Consider the following 17,732-nt stretch of genomic DNA (forward strand, 5'->3'; position numbering starts at 1 on the left):
GCCACAACTGAGCCCACGTGCCACAATTACTGAAGCCCGCGTGCCTAGAGCCCATGCTCTGCAACAAGAGAAACCACCACAATGAGAAGCCCACACACCACAACCAAGAGTAGCCCCCTCTCGCCACAACTGGAGAAAGCCCGTGTGCAGTAACAAAGAACCAAAGCAGCCAAAAATAAATTAATTAATTTTTTTAAAAATCGGCTTGCTCCTTTATTTGTTCAGAAGAGTGCCCCCTCCCACCCCCACGCCCACCCCCACTGCAGTCAAACTGGGCACATGCAATCTGGGAACAATGGCTGGCCGTGGGACCCTCTGCCGCTGGGCCTGGGGAATCAGTTTCTAGGCAGAAGCTCAGGGTCCAAGGCGTGGCCACGGCTCAGGCATGCAGTGAAGGGGACTGGCACAGCGGACGCATCTGGGACTCCCAGGACCACATTGCACCTGGGGACACTGAGGGGGTGGCCCGCGCCCCGCTGGCCCAGGACCAGACCTTGGGGCTGCAGGAGTGTCTGCAGGCGGGCTAGGAGCCCGCCAGTTGCTGGTGGAAGTACAGGCCGAAGAGGCTAGAGAGCAGTTGGCAGGTGGCGATCCACCAGATGAGGAAGGCGAGGACGCCGCGGAGGAAGAGTGGCGTGAGCAGGCTGCCCAGGACCCCGGCGATCAGGGCCACGGTCTGCCGGGCCTCGTCCTCCTCGGGGCCGACCAGGCCATCGAGGGCTGAGGACGGGGTGGGAGACAGCGGGGGGACGGGACCCAGGCCCCAGGAGTAGCCGCCTGCGAGAGAAACAGGGTGGAGGGAGGGATGGGTGGAGGCGCAGGCGGAGTTGGCCTCCAGGACCCCCACCCATGCTGACACTCACCCGCCCCGCCCCAGGCTCTGCCTCCTTCCACCACCTCGGCTACCCCAGGCTCTGCCCGCACCTCATCTTCGGGCCCCACCCCAGGCTCCGCCTCTGACCTCGCCCCATCTCAGGGCCCTCCAGCCTCCGCCCCGCCCCCTCTATAGTCAGGCCCCGCCCCCGCCTCGCTCAGTCGCCGGCCCTCCCCTCCCCTCTCCCACCCAACAACAACTCCAGCCCCTCGCTCCAGGCTCAGCCCCGCCCCGCTCCAACTCCAGACCCCGCCCCCGCCGTCGCCCAGGCGGGTTCTCACCCAGCGTCTTGAGCAGCAGCGTGCAGTTGAGTGTGAGGATGAGCGGAGTCAGGTACTGCAGGCTCACAACTGTCACGTAGCAGTACACCCGCACCACCTAGTGGACAGGTAGCAGTGGCTGCAGCAGGGGACCTTCGGGCTCCGGGTAACCCCACGCCTGAGGAACAGGGAACCCCGCCCTGAGGCCCAGGTTCCCTCCCCGCTCGCGCCGGTACCCGCCGTTGGATCTCTCGGGCCTCGATGCGGCCGGCCTCCCGCCGCAGCTGCTCCACTCGAGCCTTGGCCAGGCACAGGTAGGCCTGCAGGTGGGGCCGGGTCACCGCCAGCCGCAGCAGGCACAGTGCCACCAGCATCCAGAGACGCAGCGAGTCGAAGGCCGAGTCGGACAGCCTGCGCCGAGAGGGGCGAGGGGGCTAGTGAGGCTGCCTTCTGCCCCAGGATCCTCCCCCAGGACGCACTCCTCCCTTAGTCTCAGAGTCTGGAGTAGCCAGAGGGGGCCCCAGCTGCCCTGCCTCCCACTTCCATACGCACAGAGAAAAGGACGTGCTTCCAAAGGGAGCCTGGTGCAGGAAGTCCCGCGCCATGGGCTTGGTCCAGAGCCACAGGACAAACAGGGGGGACAGGAAGCTGGTGTGCAGAAGGAACCTGGGGGCAAGGGCGCAGAGCGGGTAGGCTTGGGCACCCACCATCCCCACCGGCCCCTTCCCTAGGCGCCCTAACGCTCCATCCACCCGGTCCCCCACGTAACTGCAGCATGGGCCGGTCTTCCGACATGGTCAGTGCATCATGGTGGGTCTGGGCCAGCCGCAGGCCTGGGAAGGTGAGGAAGGCACCCAGCATGGAGCCCACTGCCGCCAGCCCCACGCGGATGGCCAGCTTGACCAAAGGAAGACTGGGAAAAAGAGAAGGGTCAGGGCCCCGCGGCAGGTCAGCACCCTGCCTGCAGGTCGCAGCATGCCGCTGTTCCCCCTCGCCTCCCAGGACTCACGCCCAGTCCCAGCCCTGTGTCTTCAGAAGTGGCTCCAAGTTCTGGGTCATACTGGCCAGACCTGGGGAAGACAAAGAGAGGGTGGTGTCCAAAACAGACCCCTGGGGCCTCAGAGCCTACTCTGCCCCCCTCCCAGACATCCTTTTGTTTTCCAGGTAGGAACACACTAGTGGCAGCCTGTAACAAGCATGAGGACAATTTTGTTCTCCAGTTATGTGAAGCTCAGGAGAATGTGCTAGACAGACACCCTTGACTGGACTGAGGGACATGGGGGCGGAGGGCACTGAGTCTGAGCTTCCCCGAGGCTGGAGGGTCATGAAGGGCTCCACAGGAGGAAATCAAAGTCTTGGAAAGATTTCTCAGTTCAGGCCCCCACATTTTCCACGGAGTAAAAGCAAATAATGTGAGCTCACAACCAAAATCACCAAACACACAAGACAATAAATTACCATAAAGGTGAGTCAGGAGAAAAAAACCAAAGGACAAATTTAGACCCCAAGGCTTCTGTGTGAAATGCCTGAGGAAAATAAAAGTTGGAATTGCAGAACAGGTGACATGAGACTACCTCAGAGGACCAGGTGGATTTGCAAAGGAATCAGTTAAGCTCTTCCAAAAGGAAAATATAATTATTGAAGTGATAAGTTGTTAAACAGCGTCTTAGAAGGAGCCAAAGGAGGAAATGACGAATTGGATCTGAAGAAATCACTCAGATTCCGACTAAGAAAGACAGGAAGGTGGGAAAAGTGATGGAAGATTAAGAGATAAGGAGGACAGAATAGGAAGTTCAATATAAGTCAAGTCTGAATCCCAAAGGGAGAGAAGAGAGAGAATGAAGGAGAAGAGATATTGAAAGGTAATTATTGAGAAGTCTGCAGAATGGATGATACATACAAAGTATATAAAACCAGATAAATACAAAGAAATCCATACCTAGACACACTGTGGCAAAACTGCAGAACACCAAAAACAAAGAGCTCACAAAGCAGTCAGAAGTTATGACAGATCACCTAAAAGGAAGGACAATTAAGCTGGCAGCCACTGTCAACAGCACAAAAGAAAAGGAACAAATAGAAAGTGAAAATGTAAGATGGTAGAGACAAGGCCAAATATGTCAGAAAACACAATAAATGTAAGTGGATTAAATTTTGAAGTTAAATGATACAGACTATCAGACTTGATGGAAAATATCCAGATAGGGAATTCCCTGGCAGTCCAGTGGTTAGGACTCTGAGCTTTCACTGCTGAGGGCACAGGTTCAATCCCTGGTCACGGAACCAAGATCCCGCAAGCCATGCAGCACGGCCAAATTAAAAAATAAAGAAAGAAAATAAAGAAAGAAAATATCTATATCTATATATTTATTATTATTATTTTTTAAAGTAGACATACCTCAACATGAGGTCACTGGAAGGTTGAAAGTAAAGGGATGTCAAAAAGATATAACAAATACTAATCAAAAGAAAGATAGTATTGTATATTTGAAAGTTGCTAAGCAAGTAGATCTTAAAAGTTCTCATCACAAGAAAAGAAAATTGTAACTATGTGCAGTGATGGATGTTAACTAGACTTATTGTGGTGCTCATTTTGCAGTATACACAAATATTGAATCATTATATTGTACACCTGAAACTAATATAATATGTCAAGTATATATCAATTTAAAAAGAAAAGAAGGGCTTCCCTGGTGGCGCAGTGGTTGAGAGTCCGCCTGCCGATGCAGGGGACACGGGTTCATGCCCTGGTCCGGGAAGATCCCACATGCCGCGGAGCGGCTAGGCCCGTGAGCCATGGCCACTGAGCCTGTGCGTCCAGAGCCTGTGCTCCACAACGGGAGAGGCCACAACAGTGAGAGGACCGCGTACCGCAAAAAAAAAAAAAAGAAAAGAAAAGAAAAGAAGGAAGAAGGAAATAAGGAAGGGAGGGAGGAAGAAAAGAAGGAAGAAAGCTGGAAAGGCTATATTAATACCAGACAAACTAGACTAAGATGGAAGTATTATTAGAATCAAAATGGGTCCATACATCATGAAAAAAATGGCTGATTTGCCAGGAAGACGTAGCAATTTTAGACTTGTAAACACCTCGTCAATTAGCCTCAAAATACGTAAAGAAAACACTGACAGCAATAACCCAGAGGCTTAAACCCCAGGCCCCAGACTGCAGCAAAAACCCCAGGCCCCAGACTGCACATACCTGGCTCCAGGCCCAGCTCAAGGGTCTCCTCCGGCACCACCTGCACCAACATGGCCAGGAGGAGGAAGAGGAAGGCGAAGGTGAGGCAGACTGAGCGCTCGCCCCCCTCCTCTGCACTGAAGTACAGCCGGGTCACGGTCAGGAACACCTTGCTGGGGGCAGGGCTAAGGAGGCCTCCAGTGCCTGCAGTGACCCCTCCCCCATCCACCACCCCCAACCAGTGACCCCCCAACTCCAGAGCACTAACATGGAAGTTCAGGCTTAGAGTCCTGGGGAGCAGAGGAGTGAGCTGCCGGGCAAGCCCAGGACACAAGGCTTACTGCTGTTCAGGCCTGTGTCATCAGCGAGCAGGAGGTCCTGAGCCAGGCCTCCAGCTTGGCCTCATCACACTGCCTGTGGTCAGTTAGAAATGGCCAACTCTGTCTCTGTCTGTCTGTCTGTCTGTCAGGAGGTCAAGTCTCCCTGACTCACTCAGCCACCTGGCTGAATTCACAGCTCCTGAGTTTCCCGTTCCTCTGACAGGCTAATAGAGACACCAGTCTCTATCTCCAATCTGCCCTGCTTTGCAAGCCCATTCCACAAGGACATTGTCTCCGACTTGGGTCCTCAAAGTCACAGTTTTGCCTCTGCTCTCTATGCAGCTTCCTAAAAAAATGACGGAAGGGACGTCTCTTTGCCAGCCCCTGCATCTGTTCTGGACTGCTGAGTTGCTTTGACCCAGAGAATGGACAGGGGTTGGGTGGACCGACTTCAGGCAAAGCCTCAGGAGGCCTGCAAGGCCCCCTTTTCCTTCCTGGCCGCTGTGGTGAGGAAGCTTGCTCTAGACCGCTGAAAGGCAAGCCCACTTGGAGCGGATATGAGGCAACCCAGCTGAGCCCCGGCCCAGGCAAACATGAAATAGTGACTGCGTTACACCACTGAGTTTCTGGGGCGACAAGGAGCCTGGGGTCCAGCTTCCACAGGCCTCCACCTTCCCCACCTGGGGAGCTAAGAGGAAGGATACATAGAGAAGGCGATGGTGAGCAGGCACCAGAACACAGCGATGTTGGTCTCCTTGGCCGGGCCCAGCACATAGTAGTAGGCCTCTGTGAAGAGGTACACGCCACCCGAGTACACCGCGAAGTCCACAAACCACTGGTACTCCAGGAAGAAGCGCAGGACTGCGGGGAGGATGCAACTGAGTCCCCAGCTTAGCCCGCCCAAGATGCTCCCCCCACCAACCCCACCAGGGTGTGAGCCAAGGGCCAGGGGAGCTGGGGACCCAGCTGTTACCGAGGGCATCAACGGCTGTGAGGGGACAGGTCTCTAGCTGGAAAGGGGTGTCACGGGGCACGGATAACGGCTTCTCCTCACTATAGCCATTGGCCCACCTGGGAGGAGGGGGTAATGTGTCAGAACAGCATCCTCCATCCTCCCCTCCCCTGGCAGTCCACCCCACCCCAGCCTGGGAGGCTCTACCATGTCACCCTCAGAGCACAGGAGGCCTAGGAGGTACCTTCTCCCCCAGCCTGGGTGTCCTCTGAATGCCAGGGTGGTGGCCAACACCCACCCATAGGGCTGGCCCAGAGCAAACTTCCAATAAGCATTAGACGCCAACTGGAGGCAACCAGTGAATGACAGTGACCATCTCCTCAGCCTGGGGTGTCCCCAATTCTCCTGTGCCCAGAGCAGTGCCTGGAAGTGGGCAGGTAAGGCCCTGTGCCCTCATGGCCTCCCCTGGAAGGGAGCCACTTACCTAAGACTGGGGGTTCACTCACCGCTCCTTCCTGCCTCTGGGCCTCTGCTTCCCTGCCAGGGCCCGAAGCTCTTCCTCGGAAGGGTGCTTGTATCGGAAGAGACTAAGGGCAGAGACAGGCAGTCAGGAAAGGAACTGCCATGTGAATTGCCCTAGAGAGTTCACAGTTTCCACCAGATTCTCAGAAAGGGTCCGAAACCCAAACCGGGACAAAAAGAGTTTCAGGAAACAGATCTACAGCTAGAGTAGGGATGAAGGAGAGCAGGAGTGGGGGAAGCAGCTGCTCGTCTGAGTATTTAGATGGTCTCAGCGATGTGTACAATCTGTCAAAATTGATCCAACTGTGTACTTCAAATATTTGCAGATTATTGTACGTCAATTACATCTCAACAAAGTTGTTTGTTTGTTTTAAACAAAACAAAACAAAACAAAAAAACCTCACCTTTCAGGGCTTGAGGCGGGGCTAGGAGAAAAACCAGGGAGGGCGGGGCCTTAGGGGCTCCGCCCACCGCCCGGGGAGGGGGTGTGGCTCACCTGCCATTGCAGAGCAGCCAGCGCGCGAAGGAGCAGTGAGGCGCAAGCCTATGCATGAGGGTGGCGGTGAGCAACGTCACCACCAGCTGCACTCCAAGGACAGCCTGCGGGGAGGAAACATGAAGGGCAGTGCCAGCCAGAGGATCACAAGCTCACGCTTCGGAAGCCCGGCTATTTATAGAGACTCCGGGGCCAGGTTGTGGAGGCAGGGCCACCCTGGCTCAAGCTGCTCCTTGGGGAAAGGTCCTGGGGTGGGCTCAGACCCAACCCTGGGAGCCCCAGCAAAACGCACGTCCCTCCCCACCACCTGGCTGGGGTGTGGGGCGGCGGAGAGCACGTGCTGGAGCAGACACTGGGGCCCGCTTTCCTCCTTGTGCTAAGGATTTAAGGATTTAAATCTCCCCAAGCCTCAGTTTTCCTCATCTGGAAATGGGGTGCTTCCTATTTTGTTTCGTGTACTCTCACGACCACCTTCTGGACCTACAACGAGCCGGGCACACCCAGTGGAAGCGCTCTTCTCCCACGGTCCCACGGATGCAGTTTTTGTAACTGTGTCTCAGGTGAGCTTGTAGTTTCAACGTTCACCCAGGTGGCTCTGTCCCCCAAGTCTTTCCCATCTTAAATTATCCCTGATAATTGAAGACACCCTCTCTCCCTCTCCCTCCCTTTGTAATCAGCCAAGGAGGAAAGCGATCTATTCCTGGCCCACTACCTGTTTCAGGATAAAGACTTACACGTTTGAGTGGGATGACTTTTTTTAATTAGGAATTTTCTTACCAAGTTCTACTAACAAACTTTTAAACAACAATTCATAACACATTTTCATACACTTATTTTAAAACATTTTAGAAAAAATGTTTTTGGTAATCAGTCTGAAGCTGGGTTTTCCTGCTTCAATGCAGTAAATACCAATTTGCTTTCGTAATTATGTAAAATTAAGTGCTCAGGAGGGCTGTCTGCTAGTATTATGGTATTAACAACTAAAATGAAATAAAGATTACATTAATATTAAAACTAATTGTTAAAATTATCCTTTAATCAGGCAAAAATAAGCTAAATTTAATAGGGAAAGCTCTAATGTGATGGCTATCGGGCCTAACACTGTAATTCAGAATGACTGCTGAGAAATCCATCATTAAAATAAAAGACTAATAGGATATTTTCTTTATGCTGTGATTTGTAAACTGAGGCCAGGAACGTTTTTTCAGTAATGAGGTGGGGCGTCATCTTTCTGGTCTCACTGCTCACCCTCCCCCCACCCAAATGCAGACTGGCTAGCAGGCATTAATGACCCAGAGCACAGTTGGGCCCCTCAAAGCGGTCCCGCCCTTCCTCCCAGGACACCTCCTCCACTCCTCCCTGGAAACCCAGCACCTCCCAGCAGCTGCTCCCCAGTCTCCCTGGCTCTCCAGACACCTCTCCCTTGTGACCCATCATCCCCTGGCAGAACCTCTCTGCCGAGCTCGCAGACCATGCCTCCTCCAGGCCCTTCCCTGGAGGCCCCAGCACCCACCCATCACTCCCATGGACACTGCTCTCGCTCCTCCAGGCAGCCCAGGCCCTTCCCAGTCTCATAGTAAACGTCCAACTCCGCTCCTCAGCCCACAAGGCCAGGCGGACCCAGCTCAGGACCAACCCGCCTCACTGCCTGGCTCTCTCCCCCGGCGTCCTCTACCCCCAACCATTCCGGTCTCAGAGACCCTCCCAGACCCCCGGGCTCTCCATCGCTGACCCCATTACCCTTGGACACCTCCCAGGGAGGAGACCCATGGTTCAAACTGCGATCCCAGCACTCGGAGAGGAAGGACGTTAGAAAGGAAGGAGAGGGAGAGAGAGGAAGGGAGAAGAAGAGGGAGGAAGGATGAAGAAGGAAGAGAAGGGAAGGAGGGAAGACATGCATCCCTCCACCTAAGGCTCCCGAGGTCTGTCCAGGGATGTTTCTCACCGCCCACCCCCAGCAGCCTCCAGTCTTAGGGTCCACGCTCTGCAGATCTCCAAAGATCTCTGAAGCATCCCATTAGCCCATGTCCCTCCTCTGCTCAAAGCTCTTCCCTGGATCTGTGATCCCAGAATCCTGCTAAGTAACATCAATGCAACTTTCCTCCATCCCGTTTCCGAGAGCCCTTCCCCTCACCTCCCACAACATCCCGCACCCTGGAACGACATCCACTTTCATCAGCCCCTTCCATCAATGCTCTTACTTCAGACCCACCTCCAGCGCCCCTCCTCGGGGTCACCCCCCACCCCAGGCAAGTTCAGGCCGCCTTCCTGGCCCCTCCATCCTGTCTCTCCCTCTGTCCAGTCCTAGGGCTGGGGGGTCTCCGCCCTCGCCCAGCGCCAGCCTGACCCACAGGGGCCAGGCTAAGCTTGAAGAATAAACTCAGTGGGTTGGATCCAGAACTACGTGAGACCTGAGGGTTCCAACTGTGCTGTCTCCAATTCTGGGACCCTCCCCCGCCCTGAGCCTACCCAGATCCCCTCCGCATGGCCCCCTCCTCTCAGGATTCTCCCTGGTCCTTCGGCACACCCCACACCCGTAGGGAGCCCCGATGGACCTTGTCGGCGTGGCCCCCACGCTCCCGCAGGACACCATCCCCAGAGTGGGCCCCGGGGGACCCCAGATCTCCCTCACGGGGCTCCGAAGGTGTTCAGATCCCCAGTACCCTCCACGGGACGACACCCTCAGCAGGACCCCAGGCCCCTAGAGGGCCCCCCAGAGACTTGTCAGAAGCCCAGAACACTCAAGGCCTTCCAGTTCCCTTGTACAACCTCCGACCCCCTCATAGGTCCCGCAGTGAGACCCTGACACCAAACAGGGAAACACGGCCCTCAGCGCAATCCCAAATCCCTCAGAGACCTCAGTGCCCACAAAGGGATCCCGGTCTCCTCGGTGTCTCCCTGGACCCCCCTCGGCGGAACCCCTAGCCCCTCAGGGCCCCCCATGCTAAGAGTCGCCGGCTTACCATGTTGCCTGCTGGAGCGCTGTGCCGGGACCCGTGGGCCTGGAGCTCGGAGCCCCGCTCGGAACTCGACCAATCAAAACCAGACTTTGGTCTGACAAGCAGCCCACCTAACCAATCGTCAGGCTTGGAGCCGGGGGCAAATCAGGAGGACAAGGAGTCTCTCGCATTGCATGCCGGAAGTTGTAGTTCAAAGTTGCTCAACGAGCTCCTATCGGGGTCTCTGGGACCCCAGGGTGACCGGTGTCTCTGAGACTCAGTCTCCTCACCTGCACGTATTTCGCACGTTTGAGTGGAATACACTTATTCAACCAATCACTGTCTCCCGCTGGGGATTTCTGAGCGTGGAACTCTCTTGATCAAGAATATTTGGTGGGGGCTTCCCTGGTGGCGCAGTGGTTGAGAGTCCCCCTGCCGATGCGGGGAACACAGGTTCGTGCCCCGGTCCGGGAGGATCCCACATGCCGCGGAGCGGCTGGGCCCGTGGGCCATGGCCGCTGAGCCTGCGCGTCCGGAGCCTGTGCTCCGCAACGGGAGAGGCCACAACAGTGAGAGGCCCGCGTACTGAAAAAAAAAAAAAAAGGAGAATGTTTTGTGGGGGCTTCCCTCGTGACGCACTGGTTAAGAATCTGCCTGCATACATGGGTTCGAGGCCTGGTCCAGGAAGATCCCACAAGCGGCAGAGCAACTGAGCCCGAGCGCCACAGCTGTTGAGCCTGCGCTCTAGAGTCCCCGAGCCACAACTACTGAAGCCCGCGGGCCTAGAGCCCGTGGTCCACAAGAGAAGACACCACAATGAGAAGCCCACGCACTGCAACACCACAACTAGAGAAAGCCCATGCGCAGCAAGGAAGACCCAAGGCAGCCAAAAATAAATAAATTAAAAAAGAACATTCGGTGGCCCTCAATGACTAGATTCCAGTTGCTCAGACTGAATTCAGACCCCTCTGCCTGACTTCAATCTGCCACCAACACTATTGTACGCGCTATAATACAGCTAGCCACAGGCCACGCTTTCTTATATCTCCAGGCCTCTGTAAATGCCATCTTCCATCTTGGGGTGCCTCCTTCCTCCCCCGCTCCCCCCTTTTTTTTCACCTGGCAAAAGCCTTATTTATTTCTATCAGCCAGAACCCCGGTTGCAAGCCAAAAAAAAAAAAAAAGTCCAACTTAAATGGGCTCCAGCAAAAAAGGGAAAAATTTAGCTAACGTAACAGAAAACTCCAAAAGCATTGTCAGCTTTAGGCGTGGCTAGATCAAGGACTAAATGTCAGCCTCAGGAATCTGATGTTTTCTGTTTCAAGGCTTAGAGGAAAGGGCTTCAAGCCCAAGTTTTTCAGCTCTGTTTCTGTGGATAAGTGTGTTTGCCTGCGTGTGGACATATTATGTGGGTGTGACTGTCTGAGGGTCTTTATGAGGCCTGTGAGTGGATCATGTTTAGTTGTTTTTTGTTTTGTTTTGTTTTATTTTTCGGTACGCGGGCCTCTCACTGTTGTGGCCTCTCCCGTTGCAGAGCACAGGCTCCGGACGTGCAGGCTCAGCGGCCATGGCTCACGGGCCCAGCCACCCCGCGGCATGTGGGATCTTCCCGGACCAGGACACGAACCCGTGTCCCCTGCATTGGCAGGCGGACTCTCAACCACTGCGCCACCAGGGAAGCCCCCATTGATGATTCTTGATTGCAACAATTATTCCTGTGTGTTTGCTTAATGGTAATTTTCCACTTTTAAAAAATTTTTATTTTAATATTATTTTTTATACAGCAGATTCTTATTAGTTATCTATCTTATACATATTAGTGTATATATGTCAATCCCAATCTCCCAATTCATCCCACCACCACCACCGTCCCACCCCCCGCTTTCCCCCCTTGGTGTCCATACGTTTGCTCTCTACATCTGTGTCTCTATTTCTGCCTTGCAAACTGGTTCATCTGTACCATTTTTCTAGATTCCACATATATGCGTTAATATACGATATTTGTTTTTCTCTTTCTGACTTACTTCACTCTGTATGACAGTCTCTAGGTCCATCCATATCTCTACAAGTGACCCAATTTCGTTCCTTTTTATGGCTGAGTAATATTCCACTGTATATATGTACCACATCTTCTTTATCCATTCATCTGTTGATGGGCATTTAGGTTGCTTCCATAACCTAGCTATTGGAAATAGTGCTGCAATGAACCATTGGGGTGCATGTGTCCTTTTGAATTATGGTTTTCTCTGGGTATATGCCCAGTAGTGGGATTGCTGGGTCATATGGTAATTCTATTTTTAGTTTTTTAAGGAACCTCCATGCTGTTCTCCACAGTGGCTGTAACAATTTACATTCCCACCAACAGTGCAAGAGGGTTCCCTTTTCTCCACACCCTCTCCAGCATTTGTTGTTTGTAGATTTTCTGATGATGCCCATTCTAACTGGTGTGAGGTGATACCTCATTGTAGTTTTTTTTTTTCTCATTGTAGTTTTGATTTTCATTTCTCTAATAATCTGTGATGTAGAGCAGCTTTTCATGTGCCTCTTGGCCATCTGTATGTCTTCTTTGGAGAAATGTCTATTTAGGTCTTTTGCCCATTTTTTGGGTTGTTTGTTTTTTTAATATTGAGCTGCATGAACTGTTTATATATTTTGGAGATTAATCCTTTGTCTGTTGATTCATTTGCAAATATTTTCTCCTATTCTGAGGGTTGTCTTTTCGTCTTGTTTATAGTTTCCTTTGCTGTGCAAAAGTTTTTAAGTTTCATTAGGTCCCATTTATTTTTGTTTTTATTTCCATTACTCTAGGAGGTGGGTCAAAAAAGATCTTGCTGTGATTTACGTCAAAGAGTGTTATTCCAGGGGCTTCCCTGGTGGCGCAGTGGTTGAGAGTCTGCCTGCTAATGCAGGGGACGTGGGTTCGAGCCCTGGTCTGGGAGGATCCCATATGCCGCGGAGCGACTGGGCGCGTGAGCCACAACTACTGAGCCTGCGTGTCTGGAGCCTGTGCTCCTCAACAAGAGAGGCCGCTGTAGTGAGAGGCCCGCGCACCGCGATGAGGAGTGGCCCCCGCCTGCCACAACTGGAGAAAGCCTTCGCGCAGAAATGAAGACCCAACACAGCAAAAATAAATTAATTAATTAATAAACTCCTACCCCCAACATCTAAAAAAAAAAAAAAACTATTAAAAACAAAAACTTTTTTTTAAAAAAAAAAAAAAAAAAAGTGTTCTTCCGGGTTTCCCTGGTGACGCAGTGGTTGAGAGTCCGCCTGCCGATGCAGGGGACACGGGTTCGTGCCCCAGTCCGGGAAGATCCCACATGCCGCGGAGCGGCTGGGCCCATGAGCCATGGCCGCTGAGCCTGCATGTCTGGAGCCTGTGCTCTGCAACGGGAGTGGCCACAACAGTGAGAGGCCCGCGTACCGCAAAAAAAAAAAAAAAAAAAAAAGAGTGTTCTTCCTATGTTTTCCTCTAAGAGTTTTATGGTGTCTGGTCTTACATTCAGGTCTTTAATCCATTTTGAGTTTTTTTTTTGTGTATGGTGTTAGGGAGTGTTCTAATTTCATTCTTTTACATGTAGCTGTCCAGTTTTCCCAGCACCACTTATTGAAGTGACTGTCTTTTCTCCATTGTATATCCTTGCCTTCTTTGTCATAGATTAGTTGACCACAGGTGCATGGGTTTGTCTCTGGGCTTTCTATCCTGTTCCATTGACCTATATTTCTGTTTTTGTGCCAGTACCATATTGTCTTGATTACTGTAGCTTTGTAGTATAGTCTGAAGTCAGGGAGTCTGATTCCTCCAGCTTCATTTTTTTCCCTCAAGATTGTTTTGGCTGGATTGTGTATAGTTGATTGCCTTGTCTCTGTGGGTGTTTTAGTCTTTGTATATGAGCCCATGTGGATGTCTGTTTGCAGGGGATTAACTATTTGTGACTTTGGTCCTCTGGACTCAGACCATTGGCTTGAGAGAGTGTGGGTGGCAGTGGCAGTGAGGGTCACTGGGATTTCCCAGGACCTACATGGGTGTCATGAGACACCCCTCAGAGCTACAGCATCCAGGTGGGATCCAGCGAAGCTGGGGAGGGTGTCAGAGAAGGTGGACCAAGAAAAAAAGGGGGACATTTGTTGCAGACCTATTGCTCATCAAGCTGGGGGGCTGACTCGAGTGCTTTCTCCAGCAGGTCAGGGTGCTGGGACAATTGTCCCCATTAAACTGATAAAGATACTGAGACTCTGAGAGGCCTGAATCTAATTCACACCCTGACTTCGTCTATGGGCATAAGGTTTACGAGTCCAGGCATCACAGCACCCCCATGTGGTGAGCCACAGCCAGCTCACACACATCCTGGCCCCAGGAGCTCTGCATCTTCCCTCTGCAGCCTCCCCATTGCAGAAGAGGCAGCGCCATCTTCCAGGTGCTTATCCCCAAACTCTGAAGTTGGCGTTGAACTCTCTCTCTTGCTCCATACCTGACCTGTTAGCCCCTCCTGATGGCTTCACCTTCCATGTGTAACCATTGTCCCAACCAGCCTCCTTCCCTTCACAGTCTCCGCCCAATCCAGCCTCCATCATCTCCCACCTGCAGTCCCCTCCTCCCTGGTCTCCTGTGGCTTCCATTCCCCGCTTCCCATCCACCCCCCCGCAGTCTGTTTTCCCCTGAGCAGCCTGAGGGCACCTGTTGATACTTAAGCCAGACCGTGTCCCTCCTCCGCTCACAATCATCCATGGCTCCCACCTCATGCAGAACAAATGCCAAAGTCTTCTCTTGGCCCATGTACTCCATCCCTCGTTGTTTGCTCAGCATCTCGGTTCTACATTGACTGTTCTTCACTTCCTATTCTACATTTCATGTGCTATGTTGTCTGTTCTCCATTGGACATTCTTCCTCGTCTATTCTCCATTGGGTGAACCCACATTCTGTCCTACACTGGGTATGCCATTTTCCCTGATCCTCACTGGACACTCCCTATGTTTGTTTATGCTAATGTCCCACAATCTCTGTCTACACTGAGGTCCACACTCTCATTCTACACTGTTTCATTCTATGGTGCTCTCTAAAATGCATCTCTATGGTGCTCTCAAAAATGCATCTCTCAGATCTCTGACTTCCATCATCATGTTCGTACCCAGGCCATACTTCCCATGGTGCTTCCAACCGGTGACCGAGCCCCTGAGAGACTTGGAACCCACCTGATAGTGACATTGGCCCTGGCCAACATCACCATGGTGTCCTTAGAAAGACTAGCAGTAGGACACTTCCACACAACCCTCCTTGCTTCCTCCTCCACACAGCCAGCAGGGGCAGAGCTAGGGTCTGGACCCAGAGGCCTTTCCAGAACCTAGTAGCATGTCCACTGTCCCCTTATGGCCCAGAGCACCTCAAGCTGTACATGTATAGTCACACACACATGACATGTGACACAGCCCTTTTTGGTTCCCCAGTCTCATAGACTAAAAACATGGGGCAGACTCCCTGGAAGCCAAGATATATTTTATTTACTTATTCTTATTTCCACTTTATTTTAAAATTTTGAGCGGGGAGTTCAGAATCCAAAGGGCACTACTGGGCGCCACCTAACGGCAGATGGTGAAAGTGCAGCCTCCCAGGGATGAGGACACAGAGCCACACCAAACGGCCCTGGGGCTCCCCAGTGTTTGAATGCAACATTTTTTTTTTTTTTTTGGTACGCGGGCCTCTCACTGTTGTGGCCTCTCCCGCTGCGGAGCACAGGCTCCGGACGCGCAGGCTCAGCGGCCATGGCTCACAGGCCTAGCCACTCCGTGACATGTGGGATCTTCCCGGACCGGGGCACGAACCCGTGTCCCCTGCATCGGCAGGCGGACTCTCAACCACTGCGCCACTGGGGAAGGCCCTCTCCCCAGCGTTTGAAAGCAGCCCACATTTTTATGAACTCCACACTCGGCACTTACCCTGTGGGCACTGACTTCAGAGACTGGCCCACCTTATCCACAATGTGGGTAAGATCCAGAGGCTGAAAAAGGGGCCCTTTCTGGATATGCCTCAGTTTCCCCCAGAGGACCTGCTGCCTTGGCCTCTCTCCTCCTTCCAAGTCCCTGGTCCTGCGTCTGGTTGTATGGGGAGCTGTGACTGCGACACTGCGGGGCGCCACCAGCTTGGCGGTTCATCCACCCCATGTGTATGGCCAGGGTCCTTGTGACCTGAGGAAGGGGATCCCCAGAAGGGTAACCCAGTTGGAGAAAGTTGCACCTGCGTGGTGACCATGGTGCATGTGGCAATGGTGCTGCTGGGGTGGCAGGGGCTGTGTGTTCAGCTGGATCCCCAGAGGCTACTGTCATAGGCTGGGGTGGAGACAATGCCTCACCCCTCCTCTGAGGGTGGGAAGGGACAGAAGGGAGCAGGTGGGGAGGATTTAGAACCTGAATCTGAGTTGGGTGAGAGAGCTCTCCAGCCTAACTTAAACACTCCACAGAGGCCTTGAGTTCATCCTACAGACTCTGCATTCTCCGCAAGTTTCCCTGTGTTGTAAGAGGGGGCTGCGAGTTGCCCATGAAACCCTTTACCCCACATCCGAGCCATCTGCAGGTCCTGGTAGCTCTACCTCCAAATACACCCTGGAGTGTCCCTCCACTGTCCCTCGGTCTGTTGCCTCTTTTGTTCCTGGACCCCACCTCCACCTCACGCCACAGAAGCCCCAGGGAGGGAGGCTTTCACAAACCTTGATCGTGCCATGTTTCTCCCCTGGAAACTAGGGCTCCAAAGCCCCAACTTCACAGGGGATGAAGGTGTCGAGGACCAGGAAGATTGGAGAACAAAGTCCAGGCTGGATCTGGCATAGGAATGGTGCTATATAGATGGCTGCTCAAGCAAGTGCGCTCACGTCACAAAAAATGGCCAGGCACTGTATACATTTTCCCCACTCTCCCTACCTGTCAAAGGAGTCCACCGAAAGTCTTGGCTGGGAAGGGGGACTATAGGAGAAAGGGAGGTGACTTTTTTCGAAGGCTGCACACATTTTTGCCTCTATATCCACATCCAGGTCTGTGTGCGCTAATGGTGGAATGCAAGGCATTGAATTTTACTGAAAAAGTCCTCTGTGGAGGGCTGGGGTGACAGGGGACAAGGGTCTTGAAATTACAGCCAAGCTGGACCATTCAGCTTTGGATCTTCATAGAATGATGGTGGGGTAGGGGCATACAAATCTTATAAACACTGATACCAACACCGTGTGTTTTTCACATTCTCGTCCAGATCGGTGATCTCCACTAAGCAGACCCTTTGAGAATTGTCAGAGCCATTTCTCAGCTTGGGGCAGTGAGAGGGCTTCCTGCAGGAGCGGTCAGGGAGCTAGGCCTTGGAGGGTAGGAAGCAGTCTAAAAAGGAGGCCAGTTGAGGGTTGCAGGAGGTGGCCCAGCAGGAAGGACCAGCATGGCCCTAGCTTGGAACAGCAAGTATTTCTAAGGGCCTCAGGGCAGGAGACAGAGTGGGTGAGAGCAGCTGAGGAGCTCAGGAAGGTCAAGGGACAGATCTGAGTGTTATAAAGATCCCACTGAGATCACTTGGGGGGTGGTTGGAGGGGAGGAACAAATGGAGCTCCCTCTGGCTCCCTCCTGGACCCCCAAGTCTGCCCTCACACAGGACAGGACGAAGTGGAGGGAGTTTGCACCACCCCAAAGTGGGTGGATAAACGCCTGGCTCCCTCCTCCCTCGGGTGGAAATCGTTGGATCAAGAGATCAAGGGATATGCCCATTTAAAAGATGAAGAGTGTAGCGGCCATTCCAGCGCTCCCATAGCCCAACATTCACGGTTCCCCACTGCCTCTTGCTGCAAGCGATTGCAACCCAGCCTGAGCCCTCGACCCAACACCCTCAGGAGCTGGAGCGCAAATAGCCCAGCCCATCACCACTGGGGTGGAACCACTCTAGGTGCCCACTCTATGTGGTGCCCTAGGGCCCCCAGCGGGCTGAGCACGGCGTCACCTGCTCGTTGGCGCCCCCTCCAGGGCTCCTCCCCTTACGTCCCTGTCCCCCCCAACTCCGATCCCGCTTCTCCCCCCCACCCCCCTTCCCAAGCAGCACTGGAGTCCTCCTCTCAGGGTCAGGTTCTGGAGTGGCTACCCAAGACACGACAAGGCAAGACTGAGGCCGCTGGGGAAGAGATGGGAGGACCCGGGCGGGGGTGTGGCTCTGAGCAGCGAAGGTTTCGTT

At 53.3% G+C, this 17,732-nt stretch overlaps 1 protein-coding gene across 4 annotated transcripts; it reads right to left on the reverse strand.

Annotated features, from left to right (window-relative positions):
- Positions 1 to 401: 401 nt before the first annotated feature.
- TMEM161A (transmembrane protein 161A) lies at positions 402 to 9,692 on the reverse strand. 4 transcript variants are annotated; one of them, XM_027084797.1, is made up of 12 exons: positions 9,566 to 9,620; positions 6,603 to 6,706; positions 6,091 to 6,171; positions 5,606 to 5,703; positions 5,337 to 5,493; positions 4,334 to 4,485; positions 2,144 to 2,204; positions 1,904 to 2,047; positions 1,687 to 1,800; positions 1,371 to 1,545; positions 1,156 to 1,252; positions 402 to 777 (listed from the first exon to the last, which is right to left on the reverse strand). In XM_027084797.1, exons 1-12 carry the CDS (start codon positions 9,566 to 9,568, stop codon positions 524 to 526), a joined length of 1,440 nt encoding a protein of 479 aa, XP_026940598.1. In that variant the 5' UTR covers positions 9,569 to 9,620; the 3' UTR covers positions 402 to 523. The 4 variants fall into 4 exon arrangements, with proteins under 4 accessions (XP_026940598.1, XP_026940601.1, XP_026940599.1 ...); XM_027084800.1 differs by having other exon boundaries at positions 1,687 to 2,047; positions 9,566 to 9,692; XM_027084798.1 differs by lacking the exon at positions 1,687 to 1,800 and having other exon boundaries at positions 9,566 to 9,622.
- Positions 9,693 to 17,732: the final 8,040 nt, after the last annotated feature.

This window comes from Aethalodelphis obliquidens, unplaced genomic scaffold, assembly GCF_003676395.1.
Source record: "Aethalodelphis obliquidens isolate GAN/ISIS:26980383/991018 unplaced genomic scaffold, ASM367639v1 scaffold53, whole genome shotgun sequence".
In the NCBI taxonomy this organism is placed as follows: domain Eukaryota; kingdom Metazoa; phylum Chordata; class Mammalia; order Artiodactyla; family Delphinidae; genus Aethalodelphis; species Aethalodelphis obliquidens.